Here is a 26022-nt window from a genome sequence, read left to right on the forward strand (position 1 = left end):
CACAAAAGTGAGAGTGAGCTCTTTCGCACATGCGCATGAAAGAGCGCACATCTCCCTGAGGCTAAGTGCTGCCTCAGGAAGATCCCTGATACTTTTAAAGACATTAAAAATAGAAAAAAAAAAATCCTTAACACATTCCCCTCATGTGACAATGTCACATGAGATGGGACATGTACAGAAATTATACTAAAACTTCATTAAACTATTTAAAACCCTACATGAAACCTCATCCCGCCGGTGGATGAGGTTTCATGTTTTTTCTATTGCCCGCCAGGGCTCCTGGCCTGCCCAACAACCTTAAGGCAGGTCCTTTTAATTGTGTTAATGATCCTGTCAATGGCCTCAATTGGCCACTGACAGGTCGGCGGGTGCACAACTGATTTTGCTGCGCCCCCGCCTTACTGAAAATTTAAATGGGGCGGGAAGACATTGGTGGTTCCCCCCGATGTCATCCCGCGTCATTTTACGCATCGGCGAGCGGGCCCCGCCCCCTGCTCGCCGACGGCAAAACTCAGCCCGGTAAGTCTAGGAATCCATAGATTTTGAGTTTCGGATAAGTTCACAAACAATTGAAGGTATGAATTCCACAAGCAGTTTTGTCTTGGTACTCCATTCAAGGGAGGTACTCCACCCACAGTCATTCAATTAGGAACTTTCCAGAGGATTGAGATACCTCTGAGTCTGTACAGAAATTGCAAAAATCACCTGGCCCTCTGCAGCCACGTCAGAAGCTTTTTAATGCCCGTTTTTATAAGAAAAGGCAGTTCAAGAAAATACAGTCCATGCTTAAAGCTGTGAATATGTCATGCCTTTATTTGGCATGAAAATTTCTTTCATCATTTTAAACCTATATTTCTTCCATATTTTCTAATCTTGCATTGGGAGAGTCATCAATGCATAACTATAAACACAATTCAATTTGTGTTCTGAGTATGGAGTACACTCCAGGGGCTCGGTTTATGAATTCATACAGCATCTACAAAAAAAGGCATCTGCATTCTGATAAAGCACACCATCAGGGAACCTATTGCAAAGCTAAAGAAAATTCCAATTTGTGAATGACTATAATTGACCTATGTTCCATAGAATTGCAAAGCTTCATTGAAAATATGTGAGACAGCATTCATTAATGGAGGGTGAACTATTTACATTTACAGTTAACAATGTTTTAGTACTGAAAAAAGACATTTTGTCAGTTTTTTGTTTTGCACTCATCAGAACAATCGCAAGAATATCAATGTCAAGGGAAGCAACAACTTTATACTGTATGAGAAAAGAGTGCTGATTAGCTAGCAGGTGGACTCTGATTGGTACAGGCAATGCCATGGAGAATGCACCAGTTAATGGTGACCGACAGTTAACTGCCAAGCACTGTTTGAAATTTTAAACCAGACAGCTTGACTCTGATCGGTCAAGGCATGCTCAAGTTCCGTACTACACAACGACTATAACAGTGCTTTGATATTCTTCTCTCAGCTTGCTGCAGATTCCACAAGAAGTACAATAGGTGCGTTAACAAAGCTATTCATTTCTTTGACGTGTAAATGAAGTCGTGCTGGGAGAAAAAGAATCATCATATAATTGTATGCCCAACCACATCACTAATGGTGCTGGCTTTGATGTACAACAAAGATGAAGACATTTTAATGCAGCACTGAGCTTAGTAGGCACCAAGAGCTTTATAGGTTTATGGCAAAATACCAAAGGCAAAATTTTCCAGTTGTCTTATTTTAATGACCTTTTTGGAATAAAAGGATTGGAGGAGGAGCGAGCAGAGAATTACTAGAACAATACAAGGGATGAAGGGCTTCAGTTACATGAAGAAACTTGAGAAGTTGAGATTGTTCTTCTTAGTGCAGAGGAGATCAAAGGGAGATTTAATAGAGATGTTTGCTTAAAATCGAGGCGGTTTTGGAAGAGTAAATAAGGAGAAACCATTCCCACTGGTGGGTAGGTCAACAACCAGAAGAAATAGATTTAAAGGTAATTGGCAAACAAAAGAGAGTGGAGAAGAGGAGAAAATTCTTGCACAGCTAGTTGTTATGATATGGAAAGCACTGCCTACAAAGGCGTGGATGCAAATTTGATTGTAACCTTTAAAAGTGAATTGAATAAATGCGTGAAAAGCAAGTAGAAATGCAGGGTGTTGGAGAAAGAGCAGATTGAGACTAACTGGATATCTCCTTCAAAAAGCTACTTGCCTTTTTCTATGCACAGTGATTAGGCTAATAGCTGAACTCAGTTACTCAGTAGACACCCTGACTGAAAAAATATCAGCAGTGTGACTTACAATACTATCTGCTTAAGGAGCCTGGGCTAACAAACGTGATCCTACTGACCATACAGAATTCTACTCCAACTTACACAGGTAAGGTAAAAGCATATTCCTCAGCAAATCAACCTAAGGTGAAACAGCATTCAAAACTAACTAAATGCATACTCAAGGCCTCACGAAAAGAAATCTCTGATGTTTTCCTTGAGATGGCATCAGAGTTAATTGAACTACCACATTCTACAGGATGAAATGTCCCCCGCAATTTGCCTTTCAATTCAAGACAAAGCAAGGCAACGCTTTCTGTGGAAAAGTTTCATGTCGCTTCTAGTGCCAGAAGATGACTAGACTGTGCAACAAACATGCATTAAACTATTAGGAATCTACATACAAAGCGATCTCAAATGGGATCACCAAGTGTCTGCAATGCTTAATACAGCAAAGGGAAGATTTCACATGCCACGTCTTCTCAAGCATCACATATTTCAAACTGACCTATTAACTGCGTTTAATAGTTACATAAAACCCATTGTTGAATGTGTAGTGACTGTTTGGAATGCAGAACATACCAAAAAGAATGTGAACAAGCTCGAAAGCAGTCAGAAATGAGCACTGAAACTGATCCTAAGTAACACATATCAATGTTATTCTGACATAATCAAAAACTGAATATGTGTTCCCTTGCTGAAAGGTGGAAGAAGCTCTGTCTGGACTTAGCTAGAAAACTCTTGAATCCCACCTCCCATTGCCACCATCTCTTGCCACAACCACATGAAAGTAAATGTGCAATGGAATTAGGGAGAAAAGACACCATTCCAAATAAGATATAGAACAAATAGACTATGTTGCAGCTTTTGCTATGCCCATTGGCAATGCTCTTTACTTGTACCTTTTAAGATTAGATTTCCTTCTTTGAAACATCAAGTAACATTTTTGATGTCAGAAAATTTTGTCTGGATGAGTTTTAAGAATTCTGGCTCTCTAAGGGATGAGGAACATTTTTCTCTGAGGAAGCACCAGGCACCATAACAAATTCTCACCTAATTACAACGACCTTTGAAATCATCAGAACTGAAAGGTCATTGGCATGAAATGTTAACTCTGTTTTTCTCTCCAGGGATGCTGCTTGACCTGCTGAGTATTTGCAGCAATTTCTGTTTTTATTTCAGGTTTCCAGTGTCCACAGTATTTTGTTTTTGTATTTGACTTTTACTTATTTGGTCTGGCATTAACAGGGCAATAAAAGCCTTAAAATGGGGTCTAGCCTTACCACCCCATTAACCCTGATGATGTGGCTGGTGCCATTTTGAAAGATACCTGGGGGTCACAATACTTGCCTGTTTCAGAACTGGCCCTTCGTAATAAACAAATAGAGGAGTCCTAGGACCCCACTGAGTGTCATTTTAAGCTCAAACCCTTTGCAGCATGCGCAGTTCTACAGGATATGGAGCCGAAGTGACCAAGCAAAGGTAATCTGGCCCAATGCCACTTTGGAATCCCTCCTCAGTGATCCCACTGCACTTTCCTTACTGCTGGCCTTGGTAGAACAATATTAACAGAGTTTAATATGGCAAGCTATATTGAGATGGCCGTTTGCACTCCGCAGCTTGCCGGCCTAATATAAATGAGGCCTAGATCTAAAAATGCCAGCAATAAAGGCGATCTGGAGAGGGGGCGGTGGTGAGGGAAATCATAATTCAAACCAACTTGCTTTACTGTAGCATCAGTAAAGACCACAAGCTGCCCAGTGTGTGGCATTAGCAAATTTTAAATCTACAGGAAAAACTTCTTTCACCCTTACCAAGCTCAGACCATCCTTAAGAAAGAAGGTCATGTAAATGTGAAGAACTCAAATTAATTATAAATAGCTTCAGAAGTATACCAAGTTACAATAATAGCTTGTAATTATATAGTACGATTTCCCAAGGATCTTCACAGGACTAAAGCCTTACACGGAGCCACATAGAGACACTTTGGCAGATGACCAAAAGCTTGGTCAAAGAAGAAGGCTTCTTAAGAGCATCTTATTGAAGGAAAGATGGGTAGGGAGACAGAGAGGTAGAGAAACAGAGGGTTTTAAATTCCAGAGCTTTAGAGCATTGGCAGCTGAAGGGTTCAGGTTAGTGATTAAAATAGGAGATGGTCAGAATTGGAGGAGCACAGATATCGGGTAGTTATGGGGCTGGAGGGGATTATAAAGATGCGGGGGGTTGGTGTGCAAACAAAACCATAGAGGAATTTGGTGACAATTTTTAAAAATTGAGCCCGTTACTTAACCGAGAGCTGGTGTAGGTTAGCAAGCACAAAGGTGGCGAGTGAACAGCTCTTGGTGCAAGTTAGAACACAGGCAGCAGAGTTTGGACAGCCTCAAGTTTACAGAGGGTAAAACATGGGACTCTGGCTAGGTGTGTTGATGAGTTGGTTGCATGAAAATAAAGCTGGAAAATGGCTCCTTATTCACAATGCCTTCTGTCTTATCAATAGTCACATTCTGTGTAGCTGCTGACTGCTACATATATTAGAAAGCTGAACAGATAGTTATTAAAATTGTATTTCAAACTGGGTGACATGTTGATTGAAGATGTAGGTTATACAGGCAATGTAGCGTCCCACACCTCAACATCTGTAGCAACAGCAGTGTTTGAACAAATTCATCAAAATGCACAGAAATCTGAATTTATCAACACAGAAGCCAGTCATAGAATTAAAAACACACAAAGGTTCAGGCTGTAAAATTAGAGGAAGATAAATTAGAACAGTGCTAGAATTCATCTATTGTGGTATGGCAAAAGACATGATGACAATAACTCTACTTGCAAAGCAGTAAAACTAATGAGGCATGCTCCACCAGGCTTTCAAGCCTCTGTAAGGCTTGGAAAAACAAGCATTTCCATGCCAACTCAGTTATACCTGTTATAAGGCATGTGTAAATCTTGTCTTGCTTTAAGGATAAGATACACATATGAACAAACAAAATGAGCTTTGAAATACATTCCACAACTACCTTAGGAAAATCCATAACATCAGACGACAGGGCAAGTTCAAGAATACAAAAGCTCAAGGAAAACTGCCCTGTAACCCAATCAGATGCTGATACCCTATAGCAGCTCAGAGTGAATTCCAGAAAGCCAAACTAAATCATGGCCTGTAAAACTGCAGAGAGCCAAGTTAGTTCAAAATTTAGATGGATAAGTTTAATCAAAAAAGGTGCTGAACTCATAGTGGATATTTTCTTGCCAATGCCTGCTAATTAGAAGAATCCAGGGCCAAACTCCTCAGTCTCGGAAGTAAAGGAGAAAAAATTACAACAAATTCATTGTGGAGAATCAAAATGGAGTTTTCCCAAATGGAATTGGGCTAAATATTCAGAAAACAGTTAACTCCATCATATTTGTGCCATAACCACAGTAACCGATTCAGGCTTCAATTTCCCAAGTAATAAGCTATTTCACCTCACCACTGAAGAACTTCCTAAAGAAATTCACACAGACCAGACAATGGGCAGAATTTTCTGCCTGTCGGGCAGGCAGGCTCGACGCAATCTCCGGCGGGTGGGGAGCCGGTCCCCGCCGGAGAAGTGAGCCCCGCCGCCATTTTACGTGGGCGGGCCAATTAAGGCCTGCCCAGCGTGACGTCCGGCGGGAAGCGCTATGCGTTTCCTGTGCGGGCAAGGGGGGGATTCCCCAAAAGTGAGAGTGCGCTCTTTCGTGCATGTGCCTCAGGGAGATTGCTTACACTTTGAAAAATATGAAAAATAGAAAAAAAAATCCCTAATGTCACATGAGATGGGACATGTTCATAATTTACATAATAATTTTATTAAACTTTTAAAAACCCTACATGAAACCTCATCCCACCGGTGGATGAGGTTTCATGTTTTATCTATTTGCCGCCGGGGCTCCTGACCTGCCCGCCAACCTTAAGGTTGGACGGGCAGGGCCTTTAATTGTATAATTGATCCTGTCAAAGGCCTCAATTGGCCATTGACAGGTCGGCGGGCCCGCAGCAGATTTTGCTGCGCCCCCGCCTTCCCGAAAATTTAAATGGGCCGGGATGACGTCAGGGGTTCTGCCCGACGTCATCCCGCGTCATTTTACGCGTCAGCGAGTGGGCCCCGCCCCCTGCTCGCCCACGGCAAAATTCTGCCCAATGTCTTTCTCTATACACTTCAGGTTCTTGATATCACCTCCATTTCCAAAAAACATAATCACCAGTAAGCCATCTAGATAGAAAACAGCCAATCAAAGATGAAAGGCCTGCATGTAGACATATAAAACTCTTGCTACCAAAATAAAATTCTCCTTCAAAGAGTCACCATTGGTATTTGAATAGCCAGGCGACAACATAAATTCTGAAGACTGAAACCTTCACTGAGTCAATGCTCCAGGAACACAAAAACATTGAGGAAAAAATTTCCTTGACCTTCTTCCCAATCTGACAGTAAAGGATAATCAGTATTTCAGACACTCACATTACAATCATCCAGATATCAAAAATCTCAGCTTGAAAGAGATCACTAGACTCCTCTAGAATGTCAAGAAAGTGAAGACTGGCATCAAGGGGCTCATGCTACCAAAGAAACAAACTTTGGCTTCTACTACCAAACAGTATAAGCCTGGACAACTCTACTGTCACAGACTAAATCCCCCTTCAGACCAGCTACTCAGTTATGGAGCAAGAAAGCTAGTACACATCCATTTTATACTCCTGCTCAGAAACCACTGGGCCGCAATCTGTCCACTAATATTCCTCACTTGAGGAGCTGCGCAATTCTGAAAACACAACTTTTACATTCTAGTGGAATAACAGTGACACCTATGTGTTCAACTATCCTGAGAGTAACTATTTCGGTGGTTATGAATTTGGGTTTGACAAGGAGCTATAAAGGCTTTCACAAATGAACTATGAAGCCATTAAACTTTAGGAATCTGAGGAAGAAAAATGGTAACTCCAATGTTCTTCAGAAATATTGTACGATAAATTTCACAATCCACTTCAGAGTTTAAGGAGTTTTTTGAAAATTACAGGAGGTAAGAGCTCTCTCATTCTGCATTGAACAATGAAGCTCCTTTATACCCGATAGAGGTTAGAGAGTAGTTTCTTTTAAACTATGCATGTTGGAAGAATCTTCCCTCTGATTATGGATTTGGAAATGAACCATGGTAGTAGACTGAAGAATAGTTAAAAAACCTGCAGCAGTTCAAATCAAACAGTGCAAAACCGTTTCTACTAAAGTCATGTGATTTGATCAGTGGCAAACAACATCCATCACTGACATCCCTGACAATTAAAAGCTCAAAAAAACTGAAGAAAGGGGGCTCTCTGGGGGTGTGTTCCACTTCAGGAACACATCTTAGAACTGAAATGGCTGCTGAAAATCGATTTCAGTGACTTATAGCCATCATCACAACCTATGAAACATTGCTACCTTGTAATCGGCTTACCTTTTAACACATATTATTATTTCATATATATCACTCAAATAGCTTTTCCTGTATTTACAACAGCCTAGTTAAAAGCAATTTGTGTATATGCAAAGCTATTTCACTTTACAATAACTCAAAACTGGGTAATGGTGTTAAATAACGTGTTGAGTTCAGTCAGGCATCTAAGATGATTTTTGAGGAGGTAACCTCATGCAATTTTGGTTTCAAGAGGGTATTTCTATATCTACAACAGACTGTTGGGTTCAAAAGCATTGAACAATATCAGTGACAATTCCTTTCACGTAAAATTCTTTGTTCACTATTTTACAACATGGCATTAACCCATTCAAACTAAAGAATAAACTTGCTTTTATAAAAGTATCTCCCCACAATACAAAGTGGTTCACAGTCAGTGAATTGCTTTGAAATGCAGTCACTGTTGTCAAACAGGTATGGGGGCGGTGACCATTGGCTGGAAATTAAAGGATGAGCACTCCTCCACCAGCCTTGGAAGCCATGACTGAATTTTATACACTGTTCAGGTAATTGGTTGTCTAAAGTTGTGGATTCTGCACCTCTGACACAGGATTGCTGCCTCCAATCGTTGCTGGACAATTGGAGGTCAGCAGCTCTTCAGCGCCACTTAGAGTGCTGGCCACTGCTGGAATGCAGCAGGTCCTGTACCAGGGACCATCAAGGAGGCCTGGAATAAAGTTAAGCAGCATTGTGGATTGCCACAGCCAATCAGGAAGGTCCTATTGAGAGGGTTGTTGGAGGGGGGGGTTCAATCGCGAGAGATGGGGGAGGAAGGGAAGGTCTTCCAGTGGGGGTGGCCACAGGGTGCCTGATCAGGAAGGATCTGAGCCCTTAGGGAGGCCAGGTTTTACTGGGTTGGGTGACCTCCCCAGATGGGGAGGTGCACAGCCATTGAAGAGGCCCTTAAGTAGCCATTAAATGGTCATTTAAGGGATTCAATTGGCCTAAGAGTCGGCGAGCAGTCCGCGACCTTCCCTGCCACTGGTAAAATCCCAGCGGCAGCAGGTAGATGACAGGTACATCACTCCCTACCATCCCACCGATTTTAAGCCCCCCTTCCTCCAAGCTTACTCTTGGGGATCCAGGAGTGGGGGGGTTAGGGGCGCAAGGGGTCATAAAATCGCAGCTGAGATGAATGACCAATTATTCTGTTATGGCATTGTTTACTGAGGAGTAAATGTTGCTCAAAACACCAGGAAAACTTCCTTCTCCTAATGGTTCAATGGGACCTTTTACAGCTACCTGAATCAGAGCTGCTGTTCCCTCAGACATGTTCCACTGACATGGTACTTTGAAAGGGAACACTGGAGGTCTGGAGAGACAGTAATGTCAGGCAGATAGACCCCAGTCATTATCATTTCACTGATTCCTGAACCTCTGGCCCCAGGTATCAATGGAATGGCTGGTCTAAAAGGCAACTTATCAGGTTCTGAAAGCCTCAGGACATGATCTGGAGACTATAATCTGAGGCATTTTCAGTCCATCCCCATTGGCTTCCGGGACTTTAGCTGCAGTCTGTAATTCAGACTGGGACCTGCCGCAGATTCCAACAAATTTTCCCTCACATCATTAATACCTGTGAAGAGGACAATGTTCTGCACTGTTAGCACAAAGCACAGCTGTGTAGGTTCAACCTTCTTCCCCAGAGACTGACCTCACAGCCTGTAAGTGGGTATGATGAAATTGAATGCAGCAAAAGTATGAAATGATACATTTTGGGAGGAAGAATGAGGAAAGGCAATATAAAATAAAAGATAAAATTCTAAAGGGAATGCAGGAGCAAAGGTACCTGGGGGTTTATGTGCACAAATCATTGAAGGTGTGAGGTCAGGTTGAGAATAAGGTTAATAAGGCATACAGGATGCTGGGTTTTATAAATAGAGGCTCCAATACAAAAACAAGGAAGTTATGATGAACCTTTAGAAAACACTGGTTCAGCCTCAAATGGGTTATTGTTTCCAATTATTGGCAGCACACTTTTGAAAGGATATGAAGGTGTTAGCGAGGGTGCAGCAAATGATTTACGAGAATGGTTCCAGGGATGAGGGACTTCAATTATGAGGAAAGGCTGGAGAAGCTGGGGCTGTTCTCCATTACAGCACAGGGTGATAGGATATTTTATAGAGTTGTTCAAAATCATGAGGGGTCTGGACAGAATACACTAGGTAGGGGGAAACTGTTCCCATTGGTGAAAGGGTCAAGAACCAGAGGACACTGATTTAAAGTGATTGTCAAAAGAACCAGAAGCAGCATGGGGAAAAACTTTCCTATGTAGCATATGGTTAGGATCTGGAATGCATTGCATGAGAATATGGTACAGGTAGATTTAATCTTAGCTTTCAAAAGGAAATTGGCTAATTATCTGAAGGGAGAGAATAGCAGTGCTACACTGAAAAGGACGAGCTGAATTGCTCCTGCAGAGAGCTGGCATGGACACATACGAACATATGAACCAGTAGGCCATTCGGCCCTTCGAGCCTGTTCTGCCATTCAATAACATGTTGGCTGATCTGACTGCAACCTCCCGCCTATCCCCGTAGCCTTTCACCCCACTGTTTATCAAAAATCTATCTACCTCTGCCTTGAAAACATTCAGACTCTGCTTCCACTGCCTTTTGAGGGAGTTTCAAATCCTCACTGCCCTCAGAGAAAAAAATTATTCTCATCTGTGACTAAAATGGCCGATTTTTAAACAGTGACCCTTAGTTCTAGATTCTCCCACACGAGGAAACATCCTCTCCACATCAACACGATGGGCTGAATGGCTCCTTCCCTGTTGTAAGCATTCTATGATTCTCTGTTCCTCAAACATCCTTCTTCTCAGGCAAATGCCTATGAATTCTGGGTCCCACCACTTCGAATTCCTACATCACCCATTTCGACAGAAGCATTAACCCATTCAAATTTAGTTAATATAAAATAATTTCACATGAATGTGTTAACAAACATTATTAATATACTATACTAATGTTTGTACGTATTTGCACTTAAGTAGGGACTTTATAGCACAAGCTAATTAATGGGCAAGAATTTCCTAGAGGGAGGCATCCTGCATCATGTCCCTCGAGTTTGATTTCTGTTTTCTTACCCTTCAGCTCGAAAAATTATTGCACCACAAATTGCTGGAAATGCAAACTGATAACAGCAGTGAACACAATGGGCCATCTGGGACTTTGGTGAATGATGGTACTAAACAATCTGTCCCCTTAAACAATGGGATTTAAGGATAGAGAAAGAAACAGAAGAATGATGGAGAGGGAAATAGGGTGAATTAGAGTTAGATACCGAAAGACAAATAAAGTTAGGGGGGAAAAAATGATTGGATTAAGAGGGAGGACAGAGATAGAAAAAGTAAGAAAAAATTACATTTATAATTTTAAAATCTAAGAACAATTTACTATCTGGAGGAATGAGACTTCAAATGTTCCTTTATTCGGCCAGGGAGGCTGGGTGGCATTTAATGCCCTCCCCGTGGCGAGTTTGGTGACAGAGAGGACATTTAATCAGGTGGGTGGTTGCAGCATGTGGACCCCAGCATCTTCCTGCTGCTGCCCTGATTAAGTCCATTATGGGAAGGCTTGTGGACAACCTTCCTGCCCTGCTGTCTATGAAGGCCCTTAGTGGACAATTAAATCCCACTTAAGGGCCTCATCCCACCCCCACTGGTATTCACCCATGGGAACCTGTCATGCAGGAATACTCGAAAAGTAAACCCTCTATTGCATTATCTAAGTCATTCATTGTGGGACTCCACTAGTCATCTCGTTCCAATTCCAGTACAAATCCATTATCCTTACTCTCTGTTTCTACCACTTAACTAATCATATAACCAGATCAATAATTTACCCTCAATTTTATGAGAGACTTTCTTCTCAAAGTCTATATAAATTACATCCATGACATTTCTCTGTCTATTACTTTAGATATTTCCTCAAAATATTCAGTATGTTACACATGATATACCCTTTACAAATCCATGTTGGCTCTCTAATCAGCTCAAATTTCTCTAAGTATTTAGGTGCTTAATTATAAATTCTAATAACTTGCCTACATCAGATGTTAGACAGATTTATAATTTGCTGACGTCCCTCTTATTTCCTTAAATAATGGAGATACGTTTGCAATTTTCCAATCTAATGGGATAAGTGTTGAATTGTGCGTGCTTTGGAAGATTATGGCTAAAGCACTTGCAATTTCCGCACCTATTTCCTTTAAAACCCTGGGGTGGAACCATTAGGTCCAGGGATTTGTCATCTGTAATGCCATTTTTTTTCTAATACTGTTCTCTTGCTTACAACAAACTGGAGGATGTTGCAGTCCTTGATTCACTATTCATTAGCCTGGAAGGTCAGGGAGATTCTCTTCCTCTACTGTAAAGACTGATACAAAGCAATTGTTCCACAAACCTGCCATTTCCTTACTTTCATTGCAATATTACCCAAATTTGTGTTTAAAGGGCCCACATTACTCTTAACTACCACGTTCTTTCTAATATAATTGTTAATACTTTGCATTAATCTTGATGTTCCTCAAGTTCCTATTCATACTTTGTTATTGCTGAAAAATAGTTTTGTTGTCGAAGCTTTTAGGCTTGAACTCATCAGGACAGTTCGCAAGAATACCAATGTCAGGGGAAACATCAAACTTATACTGTATGAGAAAAGAGTGCTGATTTGGTGGCAAGTGGCCTCTCGATTGGTCGAGGCGTTGCAATGGAGAATGCACCAGTGAGCAAACGGTGGCCCCCTGAGCCATTTGCTCACCATGCAAGCTTGATGCTGAAATATGGCGCATCAAAGGCATCCTGTGGGATAATGGCTACCCTGATCAGATCATTTTGCACTGTATATCGAGAAATTTGGCCCTGAAACGTGACAAAGGCGAGTTATCTCAAAAATTTGAGCAACAGGTGAAGCTAGCAGTTTCACATTGTTACAACTGTCACGAAACTACCATATTTTTCATAATATTATTGTGGGGCATTGTAAAGTAGGTTTATATTGTGTGTGGGGATGGTTCTGTCAGTGTGGCTGATTTAATTCAATTAGAGTTGGATAGGTTGCAAGGTTGAAATTATCAAAGAGTTAGGTGTAAAAAGGGTATTTGAAATGCTGATGAGTGAGCTAGGGTAACAGTCTCCGCAGCTAGGGTGTGAATGGAATTGCATTTTAAGATAAATGGAGAGGTGTTTTGTTTTTAAAGAAACATGATAAAGTTTTACAACTGACAGGATAAATAGGGTAAGGTTATTACGTTTATTTTTCCCAAAAGGAGAAGGCCATATTGACAACATGAAAGATTTTTATGTTACGGGGAAAGTAAATTCCAAAAACATATGGGAACAATGGGATTAACAGATTAAAGAGAGAGAAATATACTTAAAGAAGGATGAAAAGTTGTATCAGGAGCAGCTGTGTAAGATCTAAAAGATACACCATGTGTAACAGACATGGGGAAAACACCTCTAGCCACTTTGCAGAAGTCTGCTGTTGCAGTAACCAAAGCTGTGTTAAAAGCCTTTGGAATTCCACTGTTGAATGGGTACTGTGGTAACCTTGCTGGATGCCTATCTAAATTTAAATCTATTTTGGACTGTTACCTTAAAGGTGCTGTGTAGTTGGGAGTCCAGTTGATTAGAAATGTTGAGATTTATTATAATATTAAGTAATGGTGTAACTGTAATCTTGTGTAGGTGTTTTAATTCCTTTGTTGATAAATGTTTTAATTTAATTTTTAAAATCTCTAAAGGTGTGAGTGGACTTATTGCTTCAGAATTCAGTGCACAAACCCTCTTGTAATAAATACAAGTCGCCAAACCGTTGTGATAGAGTGGCCAAGTTTCCCTTGTGGATTTGGTCAACCCTGCAAATACCACCTGTCATATCATGACACTATGCAGTAACAACACGATTGGTATAAACCACTAACAGGATGCTGCCGTCTAGCCAAAAAGACGCTCTGCCTATCACACAAACGAGTAATGTGGTATATGAATTTCATTGCCAGCGTGATACTAGGTAAGTAGGTCTTACGTCCCAGAAACTGGCAGATTGTATCAAACAGAACGTCCCAGCCGCTGTTTGCAATGAGCAAGATACAGACTGTACCCAATCAGCCCATGCTTGCAAATCTCAAAGCAGTGTCCAACATTAGATGTGATTCCACGATTGGACAACGTTTGCTAAATAATCCTCAATGTACTACAAATTACGCTGTCAACCAATTTAAGGCTGGCAGTCGGGCTCGCAATGTGGCACATTTGTGTATACTGGAAGCTACATATATTAATACATAGGGCTCTGTTCCTAGCAGACAGAAAGAACATGTACACACATCGCACCTGTTTCAGCTAAACAATGTAAGTGACAGCCATTCGCTGGTTCATTCCTCAGGGCAATGCCTTGACCAATCAGAGTCAAGCACCGTGGTTTAAATTTTTAAAAAACGCTTGGCAGTTAACTGTCAGTCACCATCTCCAGGGCAACGCCTCTGCCAATCAAGAGTCCATCTGCCAACCAATCAGCACTCTCCTCTCATACAGTATAAATTTGTTGTTTCCCCTGTCATTGGTATCCTTGCGTACTGATCTGATCAGTGCAAGACGAAAAGCTTCGACAAAAAATATTTTTTTAGCAAGTTCTGCACTACCAACGTATTTTATTCTTGTAGATCTTACTATCTTTTTTTGCCTTCCTTTGCTGTTCTTTATATCAATCTCAGTCCCCTCAACATAAGCCACATTATACATGCTTGGTAAAGAGCCCGAGCCCAGGCCCATAAGTAGATTATGTGAATGGAGATTGTTCACACAGCTGGACAGAACTATTAACTTTGCTTGACTGACATTTTAGTGTCAATTGTTCTTTCTGTGATCTTTTTTGTCAATGTCTCAATGTTTATTTGCACAAGATTAAGAGGTGTGAACTGCTTAAAATTTCTGTTATTGATACTTTAATGATCTGCTTGATTTAAACTTTAATAGGGTAGCTGAGACACCATTTTTCCCCCCAAAGAGTGGGTGCTTTTTTTCTAGCAGTTTCACATGCCATTGTTACTATAGGTTCTGTACATGGTGCATCCTGGGTGAACTGGCATGAAAGTGCCATGAGTTGGCATAGGAGATTTAAGGGGCCATGGGGAGTGGGTGGAGAGCCTGAGATGGCATTGAGTTGGCATGGGGGCATGGAGTTGACATGGGGAGTGGATCAGGAGGGCGGTGGGATGCAAGGATGAGGGCTAGAGGGCCTAAAACGTCAACAAACAACTGAGACAATCTCAGAGAACCAAGACGGACCTTACACCAGCCCGACTTGACACTTGGCTGCCCCTTTGGCCACCTCCGGGAGAGGGTGGGGGTGATGGTGGGTAACTCTATCTCACACCTGGTCTCCTGGAGTGAAAATTGGGTCTGACAGGGCACTTTCTACAGAAGCAGGTCCATTGAGCTGGGAAATTTCCTGGCTTAAGCTATCAGTCTTGGAGCTGAAAATCTAATCCCAAGTCTCAGAAGGTGTTATGAATATCAGGTTTTATAAGCAGATATACTTTAAACTGTCTCATTAATTCCAAGATAGAATTGAGCTGAGGGTCTAGGGAATAGCTAATTAGCACTTCTACCTGGTAAAAAGCCCATGTGATTAACATTGCCTCAAGAGGGGAAGAGTCCATAGAAAGTCATTGCAGCATCAAGTTACAGGATTTCTAACATATCCCTGAATGTCACAGGCAGGTCAGTCTGCAAGAATCAGAGAGAGGCAGGGAGAGACAGAGTGAGAGTAAGAGAGTCAAATGGAGGAAACTTTCCTTTGGAGTAAAATTTGCCTACTGAATAGTATTTAGACAAAGTTGCTCTTAGTTTGTTTATTATAGTAAAAGTCTTAAAACTCGAAATCTTGTTATGTGATCCTCCAATCAGTCCCTGGGAATTCAAATATATTTTTACAAGTTATCGGTCCCTAAAGGGATCATAACAAACTGTAATTTTACCCAATTACCGATTTGACCAGTTTGCTGACCTCCATCCATATCCCATTCTGTTAAAATTAGCTTTGACAAAATCCAGATCTTAGCAATTGTGTTAAGTTTCTGTTTCTCATGCCTAACATTGGATTCTAAATCACGAATATGCTAAGAAAAATGTTCCTGTGCTGTAAAGATTTATTAAACTGACTCATTACTGAATCTAGCATAGCTGCTCTCATTGGTTCTGGAATATATTTCTTAGGAAAAAAAAGGGTCCTCACACAGTGAAATACAAGCTCTAACTTTCTACAGTGAAATTAAATGTGTTTTAAAAGTGCAAATTTAACAATTTTTTGAAACTCATGAGGAAGACTGATGGCAAGCTCTGGCTTTTGTGAAGCTAATGGCAGAGTGACAAATTTTCCAGCAATTTGTGGTGATTTCCAACTCCTGGAATAGCTCCTCGTCACAAATTGCTGTTTCTTTTTCCACAAAGTATGATGTGCACCTTAAACTCACTGTTATTCTGACAGCTAATTATGGACCATTAATATTTTTGGTAACTGGCCATTTCTATACCCCTACTCCTTGCACATCAGTGTCTGGTTTCTGGAATGACTGGGTGCATACACTCCACACCTCTCAGTTTCAGTGGTGGTTCCGTTGGTAGCATTCTTGCCGCTGAATCAAAAAGTTCAGGGTTCAAATCCCACTCCAGGAATTGAGCACACACAAAAAAATCAAGACTGTGACACTGCAGTGCAATACTGAGGGAGTCTACAGATGCTCCCTTTCAGGTGTACAGTAATGTTTAATTGAGGCCCCATCTGCCTGCTTGGGTGGATGTAAACGGTCCCTTGGCACTATTTTAAAGAAGAGCATGGGGAGTTATCCCTGGTGTTCTGACCAATATTTATCCCTCAATCAACATCACAAAAATAGATGATCTTGTTGCTGTTTGCAGTAATCTCAATTTAGCTACCGAATTTCATACAACACTATCAACATCCTGGGGGTTACCATTGACCAGAAACTGAACTGGACTAGCCATATAAATATTGTGGCTACAAAAGCAGGTCAGAGGCCAGGAACGTGCGACAAGTAACTCACCTCCTGACTCCCCAAAGCCTGTCCACCATCTACAAGGCATAAGTCAGGAGTGTGATGGAATACTCCCCACTTGCCTGCATGAGTGCAGCTCCCACATCACTCAAGAAGCTTGACACCGTCCAGGACAAAGCAGCCCGCTTGATTGGCACCACATCCACAAACATTCACTCCCTCCACCACTGGTGCACAGTGGCAGCAGTGTGTACCATCTACAAGATGCACCGCAGGATTTCACCAAGGCTCCTTCGACAGCAACTTCCAAACCCAGAACCACCACCATCTAGAAGGAAAAGGGCAGCAGATAGATGGGAACACCACCACCTGGAAGTTCCCCTCCAAGTCGCTCATCACCCTGTCTTGGAAATTTTTCGTCGTTCCTTCACTGTCGCTGGGTCAAAATCCAGGAACTCCCTCCCTAACAGCACTGTGGGGTGTACCTACACCACAGGGACCGCAGCGGCTCAAGAAGGCAGCTCACCACCACCTTCTCAAGGGCAACTAGGGATGGGCAACAAACGCTGACCCAGCCGGCGAAGCCAAAATCCCGTGAATGAATTATAAGAATATATATATATATATATATATATTTCATTGGCTGTGAAGCACTTTGAGACGTTCAGTGGTGGTGAAAGGCGCTATATAAATGCAAGTTATTGTTTTTTTTTTCCCCCCCCTCCCTTACCCTCAGCTGCGGGCTGTCTGCTGTTTTAGATTCCAGGGACTGGAGGATATCCGCCCGCAGGTCAACAATAAACTTCACTCCGCCCTCCAGGCGGCTGATGTGGTTGATGAGCAATTTGTACCGAGGGGTCAGCGAGTGTCGCAGCCTGTCCTCAGCCTGCAGCAAAGCGCCCAGGTCCCGGCCCCGGCCCTGGGCCTCCGTCACCCGGCCGCACAGCTCGGACACCAGGCCGTGCTCGGCGCCGTACTCGGCCGCCAGCTTGGCGAGGAAGGCCGGCCTCCCGGCGGCTTCCAGGCCCTGGTAAAACTGCACGAACTCCCGGCTCGGCCCCTCCAGCAGCGCCGGCGGCTTCTCCCGCGTCTCGTAGGGCGGCAGGGCCGACACGGTGCGGCGAAGGACGTCGTCGTCCATGTCGGGGCCCCGGGAGGAGGAGGAGGAGCAGCAGCGGCCGGGGGCCAGGCTGCCCCGGCGGAGGATCAGCAGAGCCGCCGCCTTCTGGCGCTGCGCCCACAGCAGCAGCCAACGCACCATCTCGGGGCCGAGCTGCCGCTCCAACTGCGCCCGGCCTGGGCCTGCTCCCGTTACCCTGGTAACGGCGACCAGTTCAGGCCGGCTCCCAGGGATAGAGGGAGAAGGGATTGGGGGGTTGGAGGCGGGGCCCAGGGATAGAGGGAGAAGGGGTTGGAGGCGGGGCCCAGGGATAGAGGGAGAAGGGATTGGGGGGTTGGAGGCGGGGCCCAGGGATTGGGGGGTGGAGGAGGGGCCCAGGGATAGAGGGAGAAGGGATTGGGGGTTGGAGGCAGGGCCCAGGGATAGAGGGAGAAGGGATTGGGGGTTGGAGGCGGGGCCCAGGGATAGAGGGAGTGGAGGCGGGGCTCAGGGATAGAGGGAGAAGGGATTGAGGGGTGGAGGCGGGGCCCAGGGATAGAGGGAGAAGGGATTGAGGGGTGGAGGCGGGGCCCAGGGATAGAGGGAGAAGGGATTGGGGGGTGGAGGCGGGGCCCAGGGATAGAGGGAGAAGGGATTGGGGGGTGGAGGTGGGGCCCAGAGATAGAGGGAGAAGGGATTGAGGGATGGAGGTGGGGCTCAGGGATAGAGGGAGAAGGGATTGGGGGGTGGAGGCGGGGCTCAGGGATAGAGGGAGAAGGGATTGGGGGGTGGAGGCGGGCCCCAGGGATAGAGGGAGAAGGGATTGGGGGGTGGGGGTGTGGATGGGGTTACCTACCCCTCCTCCAACCCTACCCTGATCATCACAACCAAACCCCTCCTTATGGGCAGACAAATGAATACCAGTTAGAAGAGAAAGGCCCTCCCCGTCACATCCTTCCTACACGCCAGGAGTCTCACCCCCTCGGCACGTTGCCCTTGAGGTGGCTGTGGTGGGGACGAGACCGTTGTTCACCTCCTTGTGGATTGTGCCTTTGCAAAGAAGGTCTGGAGAGAGAGGCAGTGGTTTCTGTCGAGGTTCATCCCGAGCAGTTCTGTGACACAGGACTCTGTGCTCTTACGGGCTGTTCCCAGGGGGACACACGCCGAGACAAACATCAGCTGCAGCTGGAGGATCATCAGCTCGGTGAAAGATACTCTTTGGTCTGCCCGAAACTTGTTGGTCTTCCAGCGCAAAGAGTTGTCCTCGACCGAGTGTTGCAGACTGGCACATTCCAAAGTCCAGGACTACCGTGCTGAGGGATGCACTAAAGCTTGGGGCAGCTGCCGCAATGGGGAATGGTCGATGCCTAAGACCTTTTTGCCACAGTGCACCGAGGGACTGGGAATTGTGTAGAGCCCCTCGGACTGTAGAGCTCAAAATGAATGTCTGCAAATGATTGTAATATTCATTGTTTGTACTGATGCACCTTGTGATACATGTTGTAAAAGGTGAACCTGATTGTATTTTTGTAATGGTGATTTTGAAATGGTTTGGAATGTGGTTGAAGATATTTTATGAATAAAGTATATTTTTGCAAAAAAAAAAGAATACCAGTTAGAAGAAAGAGGCTTTTAATTATTTTGCAAATGTGTGCCTGCTTTACTAACATTGTACCGCTGCCCACTCTAACCCCATTTTCAGCAGAGATCATGGCCCTAAAAATGTACAGAAAGTACATTGAAGACCTATGTAAAAAAAAAAGAACACATGAATCCCAAAGATTGCATTATTTTGAGGTTAAACAACACCTCGTTTTAAAAATCCTCTTCTTTAATCCCACCGTAGTTTTGCCCCTTCCCTATCGCTGTAATCTGTAGTAAAGAAACAAAGCATTGGTCCAACGTAGGTATTAATGGCAGAATAAAAAGATCAGCTCTGTCTGAAAGCAAAAACAAGCCACAGAATTGCATTTTGCGGGGGACAGAGTTCATAGCCTACAGCTGTCCTTGGCCTGCTGCAATGTTCCAGTGAAGGTCAACGCAAACTTGAGAAACAGCACCTCATCCTCTGATTAGGCACTTACAGCCTTCTGGATTCAACATTGAGTTCAATAACAGTCTGTGTCTTGTCATGTGTTTGCTTTCAGACAGTGATGAATTTTTATTCTGCCATTAACGCCTACTCTGGATCAATGGGGATGGAAAAGGGCCCTTAGCTTCTTCCTTGAACAGAGGCCCCAACAATCCCCATCCACCACTACTCTCCTCCGTCTGGCTGAACTTGTTCTCACACTGAACAATTTCTCCTTTAACTCCTCTCACTTCCTCCAAATAAAAGGTGTGGCTATGGGTACCCGCATGGGCCCCAGCTATGCCTGTCTCTTTATGGGGTATGTGGAACATTCCTTGTTCCAGTCCTACTCCGGCCCCCTCCCACAACTCTTTCTCCAGTACATCGATGATTACTTCAGTGCTGCTTCATGCTCTCGTCGGGACCTGGAAAAATTTATTAATTTTGCTTCCAATCTCCACCCCTCCATCATCTTCACATGGTCCATCTCTGACACTTCTCTTCCCTTCCTTGACCTCTCTGTCTCAATTTCTGATGATAGACTGTCCACCAATATCCATTACAAGCCTACCGACTCCCACAGCTACCTCGACTACCGCTCCTCACACCCCGCTTCTTGTAAAGACTCCATCCCATTCTCTCAGTTCCTTCGCCTCCGTCGCATCTGTTCTGATGGCGCTACCTTCAAAAACAGCTCCTCTGACATGTCCTCCTTCTTCCTTAACCGAGGTTTTCCATCCACGGTCGTTGACAGGGCCCTCAACCGTGTCCGGCCCATATCCTGCGCATCCTCCCTCACGCCTTCTCCTCCTTCCCAGAAACATGATAGGGTCCCCCTTGTCCTCACTTATCACCCCACCAGCCTCCGCATTCAAAGGATCATCCTCCGCCATTTCCGTCAATTCCAGCATGATGCCACCACCAAACACATCTTCCCTTCACCCCCCCTGACGGAATTCCGTAGGGATCGTTCCCTCCGGGACACCCTGGTCCACTCCTCCATCACCCCCTACTCCTCAACCCCCACTTATGGCACCTCCCCATGCCCACGCAGAAGATGCAACACCTGCCCCTTCACTTCCTCTCTCCTCACCGTCCAAGGGCCCAAACACTCCATTCAAGTGAAGCAGCATTTCACTTGCATTTCCCCTAACTTAGTCCACTGCATTCGTTGCTCCCAATGCGGTCTCCTCTACATTGGAGAGACCAAACGCAAACTGGGCGACCATTTTGCGGAACACCTGCGGTCTGTCCGCAAGAAAGACCCAAACCTCCCTGTCGCTTGCCATTTTAACACTCCACCCTGTTCTCTTGCCCACATGTCTGTCCTTGGCTTGTTGCATTGTTCCAGTGAAGCCCAACGCAAACCGGAGGAACAGCACCTCATCTTCCGACTAGGCACTTTACAGCCTTCCGGGCTGAATATTGAATTCAACAACTTTAGATCTTAAACTCCCCCTCCCCCCATCCCCACCCCGTTTCTTCCCCCCCGCCCCCCCGCTTTTTTTTTCAATAATTTATATAGATTCTTCTTTCCCCACCTATTTCCATTATTTTTAAATCTAAAGCTAAAACCTTGTTAGCCTTTCCACCCCACCCTCACTAGAGCTGTACTTTGAATATCCTGCCCTCCATTCTTAATTAGCACTTTTCTCAGACAAAACACCTCTTTGACCCTTTTGTCTGTGACATCTTTTGATTATCTGCTCATCTCCACAATCACCACACCCTCAATGTGTCTCTCCCTCCCCCCACCACCGCCCCTCCCCCGCCCCCCCCACCTTAAACCAATTTATATTTCTCCCTTCTTCTAACTATGCTTCAGTTCTGCCGAAGGGCCATGAAGGCTCGAAACGTTAACTGATTTCTTCTCCGCCGATGCTGCCAGACCTGCTGAGTTTTTCCAGGTAATTCTGTTTTTACTCTGGATCAATGCTTTGTTTCTTTACTACAACCATCACCACCTCCTTGAACTTTTGTTCCGTGGCTTCTTTGTTATTTAATCTCTCCTGCCCTCTACCCAATCCCAGCCCTTCCCTTTTGTTCTACCACTGACTTCCCTTTCAACAGTATAAAACCTATCATGTTTCTACCTCCCACGTTCCAAAGAAGTCATTCGACTCAAAACGTTAACTCTGTTTCTCTTTCTCCACAGATGCTGCCAGACCCAGAGTTTTTCCATAAGTTTCTGTTTTTATTTCAGATTTCCAGCAACTGCAGTATTTTCCTTTGATTGATATCTGGTTATCTAATCCATCATCTAAGTTGTTAACACAGACCATTAAACACACCCTGTCAATTAGATATCTGCCCATTATCTCTACCCTCTGTCTCCTGCCACACAACCAACTTTCTAATGGCAATAATTTGCCTTCAATTCCACGAGCTTTAGCTAACAGTCCCTATTGAGGGTCTTTTGGAAGTCCATACAAGTAACATACATAGACATTCCTCTGCCATTAGTCAACTTTACAAAATTTTCAATCAAGTTCATCAGACACGACTTGCAGTTCACAGGTCCATGCCAAGCCCCTTTGATCAGCTGAAGATTTTCAGGGTGTTCAGTTACTCTTAATTATATACTTAATTGTAGATTCTAATAATTTCCTGACACAGATGGTAGGCGAATTGGTCTATAATTCCGTGGTTTCCCTCTCTCACCTTTCTTAAATAGTGGAGTGAAATGCACAATTTTTCAACCTAAAGCAATGGTTACCAAATCGAAAGAACCTTCAGTTAGGGTATCTGCAATGTTTTCACCTACTTCTTTAACAACCCTGGGGTGAAAGCCATCTGGGGATTTGTCACTCTTTAGTGTAGGAGGAAGGTCTTGTGTCTCAGTAGATAGTGCCCCTGTGTCTGAGCCAGAAGGTCCAGGTTCAAGCACCACTCCAGGGTGTGTTGGCCACGGAAGGATTGTTCATATCGAGGTTCAACTGGTTGATAATTATTCCACCTCCCCACGATTCCCCAAAAGGCAAAAAAATGTGTGTGAAGATATGAAACAAATAAACTCTTTAGTGTAATTATTTTCTTCATTACTGTTATTTCAGGTACATTAATTTTGGTGAGTTTCTGCCCCAGATCCAGTATTAGATTCCTTGGAATGCCTGATATACTGACATCTTCTACTGCAAATACTGGATGCAAAGTAATTATTCAACATGTCCACTGTTTCCTTATTTTCATTGGCAATATCATCATTATCAGTCTTCAAGGAGTCCACATTGCTCCTGACCTTTTTCCTCATAAATTGTAAAAAAAAAAGTGTTTATTTGAGATATTCCTTGCAAGTTTATTTTCATATTCTTTTTTGTAGCTCTTGCCATCTGTTTTGTCACCCACCCTTGTTCATTATACTTTTCTCATTCAGTAGGATCTGTGGTTTTTTTTGCATTTTTGTGCACTTTTTTTTTAGTTTTATGTTGTCTCTTATCTATAGTTATCCATGATTTTTTTTGGGAAGTAGATCTTGTCCCTTAGGGGAAAATTTGAGTCATAAAGACATTATGGCCAAAAGGAGGCCATACCAGCCCTCTGGAGAGCAATCTAGTCAGTCCTATTCCCCTATTCTATCCTCATAGCCCTGTAAGTCTGTTTCCTTCAAGTACTTCTCCAATTTCCTTCTGAAATTATTGGTTGTCTCAGCTTCCACCACGCTTATAAGAAGCCATTAGAACTTGCTGCATGAAAAGGTTCTTCCTCACATTCCTGCTGCATTGCTTGCCCCAAACCTTAAGTCTGGCTTCCCTAGCCCTTGTATCATCAACTAATGGGAACAACTTCTCTTTGTCTACCTTATCTAAACCTGTTATAATCTTGTACATCTCTGTCGATTCTCCCTTCAATCTTTGCTCCAAGGAAAACAACCAAACCTTGTAGCTAAAGTCTCACGTCCCAGGAACCATTCTGGTATCTCTCTTTTGCACCCTATCAAGAACTGTCACATATGTCCTAAAGTGTGGTGACCAGAACAAGATAAAATACTCAAGTTGTGGCCCAACCAGGACTATATGAAGGTTCAGCATAACTTCCCTGCATTTATACTCAGTACATCAATACACCATTGTCTACTATCCACCAGTCTGAACCCTTCTACATTTTTTTATGTTCTTAACTTTAATTAAAAATGTTAAACTACATTTCAATTTGAGATAGACGCACACTGCAGAGAATTGCACTCTCACCAAATTTCCAATTTTTACACTCTGTTAATGATGCACTTTATTAACGAGTGCTCTGTGCAATTACTCTTATGATGCAAGGCTGTGCAGCATGCAGCAGACTATCATGAAGTTTGGCCCCTGCTCCGCTGACTTCTGCAGGGCTCCTTCAGAGCAGCTCAGGCATCAAAAGCATGCGGTTTCAGCACACTAATTGTTTCCTTTATCACATTTTGTGTGATGGCATAACTTTCATTGTACGAGTACTGTGCACATGTATGTATGTGGGTTGCACGCCAAAGTCATGAGTCATGTCATCTGTGGATAGCCCTCATCGCCCAGTGGCCACTCTTTGGGGGATTTCACCATGGAGGAAGGCATGGGTTTAGGTGGGGGTGCGGGTACTGCCGGCAAAACTGCGAGCACATCGAGAAGCTGGCGTATTAGACTGGTTGTACGCAGCCCCCTTGGGAGAGATGGTTGCCAACTAACATATGTTAATCGCTTAATCAGAGCGAGATTTCGACACACTCATAATTTTAACGTCACATCCATGGGGTTCCTGGGCTTCCTGAAACAGTTGAAAGCAAGGTGAGAAGTGAGGGTGTTGATTGAAACTCATATACTCAATACTCACAGTTGCTTTCTTATCATTTAGTGGGAAAGGGTTTGTTCATGGTACTTCCGCTGAGAGTTTCTACACTAAGGAGGTTCACTGAAACACACCAGGATGGGTGGCTGTGTTTTTAGATAATGTCACTTAGAGTAGCATGTAGTTGAGAAATGGGAAGAAGTCAAGAGGACACCAGAGAGTGGGAAGAAAGCTACTGAAGGTGATTCTCAGCTCACGACTGTCTAGATAAGCATAGAACAAGGCAAGTGTAGTCTCATCCAGCTGTGGATTGGTATTGGAGAATGATGGTGCAGTCAACCACGTCAAAGCCTGAAAAGATTGAGAAGGACTTGGAAGGATAGTTTACCTTTGTTGCAGTCACATAGATGTCATTCATGATTTTGAAAAGAGCCATTTCAGTACCTTGGTGGGGATGGAAACCTGATTGTACGTATTCAAACATGGAATTCTGGGAAAATGGGCACAAGTTTGGGAGGCAACAGTACTATCAAGGACCTTGGAGAAGAAAGGGAGGATGAGGATAGAGGGAGTGCAGCGAAGGTTTACCCAACTGATTTCTGGGATGGCGGGACTCACATATGAGGAGAGATTGAGTCAATTAGGATTATATTCGCTGGAGCTCAGAAGAATGAGGGGGGATCTCATAGAAACCTATAAAATTCTAACAGGACTAGACAGAGTAGATGCAGGAAGGATGTTCCCGATGGTGGGGGAGTCCAGAACCAGGGGTCACAGTCTGACGATATGGGGTAGACCATTTAGCACTGAGATGAGGAGAAATTTCTTCACCCAGAGAGTGGTGAGCCTGTGGAATTCGCTACCACAGAAAGTAGCTGAGACTAAAACATTGTATGCTTTGAAGAAGGAGTTAGATATAGCGCTTGGGGTAAAAGGGATCAAAGGGTATGGGGAGAAAGCGGGAGCAGGCTATTGAGTTGGATGATCAGCCATGATCATAATGAATGGCGGAGCAGGTTCGAAGGGCCGAATGGCCTACTCCTGCTCCTATTTTCTATGTTTCTAATTTCAGTGCTGCTTGGAAACTGTGGTAATCTGAGGTGCAATAGATCTTTAAGAGAATGTGACCAAATTAACCACGTGACTGTATTACCCAGTGGCTGTGTAGCGCAGGCTATAATGTTAGTCAGTAGTTTAGAATTGGGTCTGGTTTGAGAAGCACACTTTGTGTTAGTGCCCTGTTACTTGTGTTAATAAACAGCATGTGCTTCATCTTATATTGGTCTCTGCGTCTGCAGTATATTGTTTGCCAACTCACTCACTTGTAGATAGGTACAGC

At 43.7% G+C, this 26022-nt stretch overlaps 1 protein-coding gene across 1 annotated transcript in view; it reads right to left on the reverse strand.

The window, feature by feature from the left end:
- Positions 1–18126, reverse strand: part of mlycd (malonyl-CoA decarboxylase) — a 42250-nt gene extending 24124 nt beyond the window's left edge. Inside the window, exon 1 of the mRNA XM_078544563.1 lies at positions 17489–18126. Within this exon, the coding sequence (XP_078400689.1) occupies positions 17489–18019 (531 nt within the window). The 5' untranslated portion in view covers positions 18020–18126. The remainder of the gene's footprint in view (positions 1–17488) is intronic.
- Positions 18127–26022: the final 7896 nt, after the last annotated feature.

This window comes from Cetorhinus maximus, chromosome 6 (assembly GCF_964194155.1).
Source record: "Cetorhinus maximus chromosome 6, sCetMax3.hap1.1, whole genome shotgun sequence".
Lineage (NCBI taxonomy): Eukaryota > Metazoa > Chordata > Chondrichthyes > Lamniformes > Cetorhinidae > Cetorhinus > Cetorhinus maximus.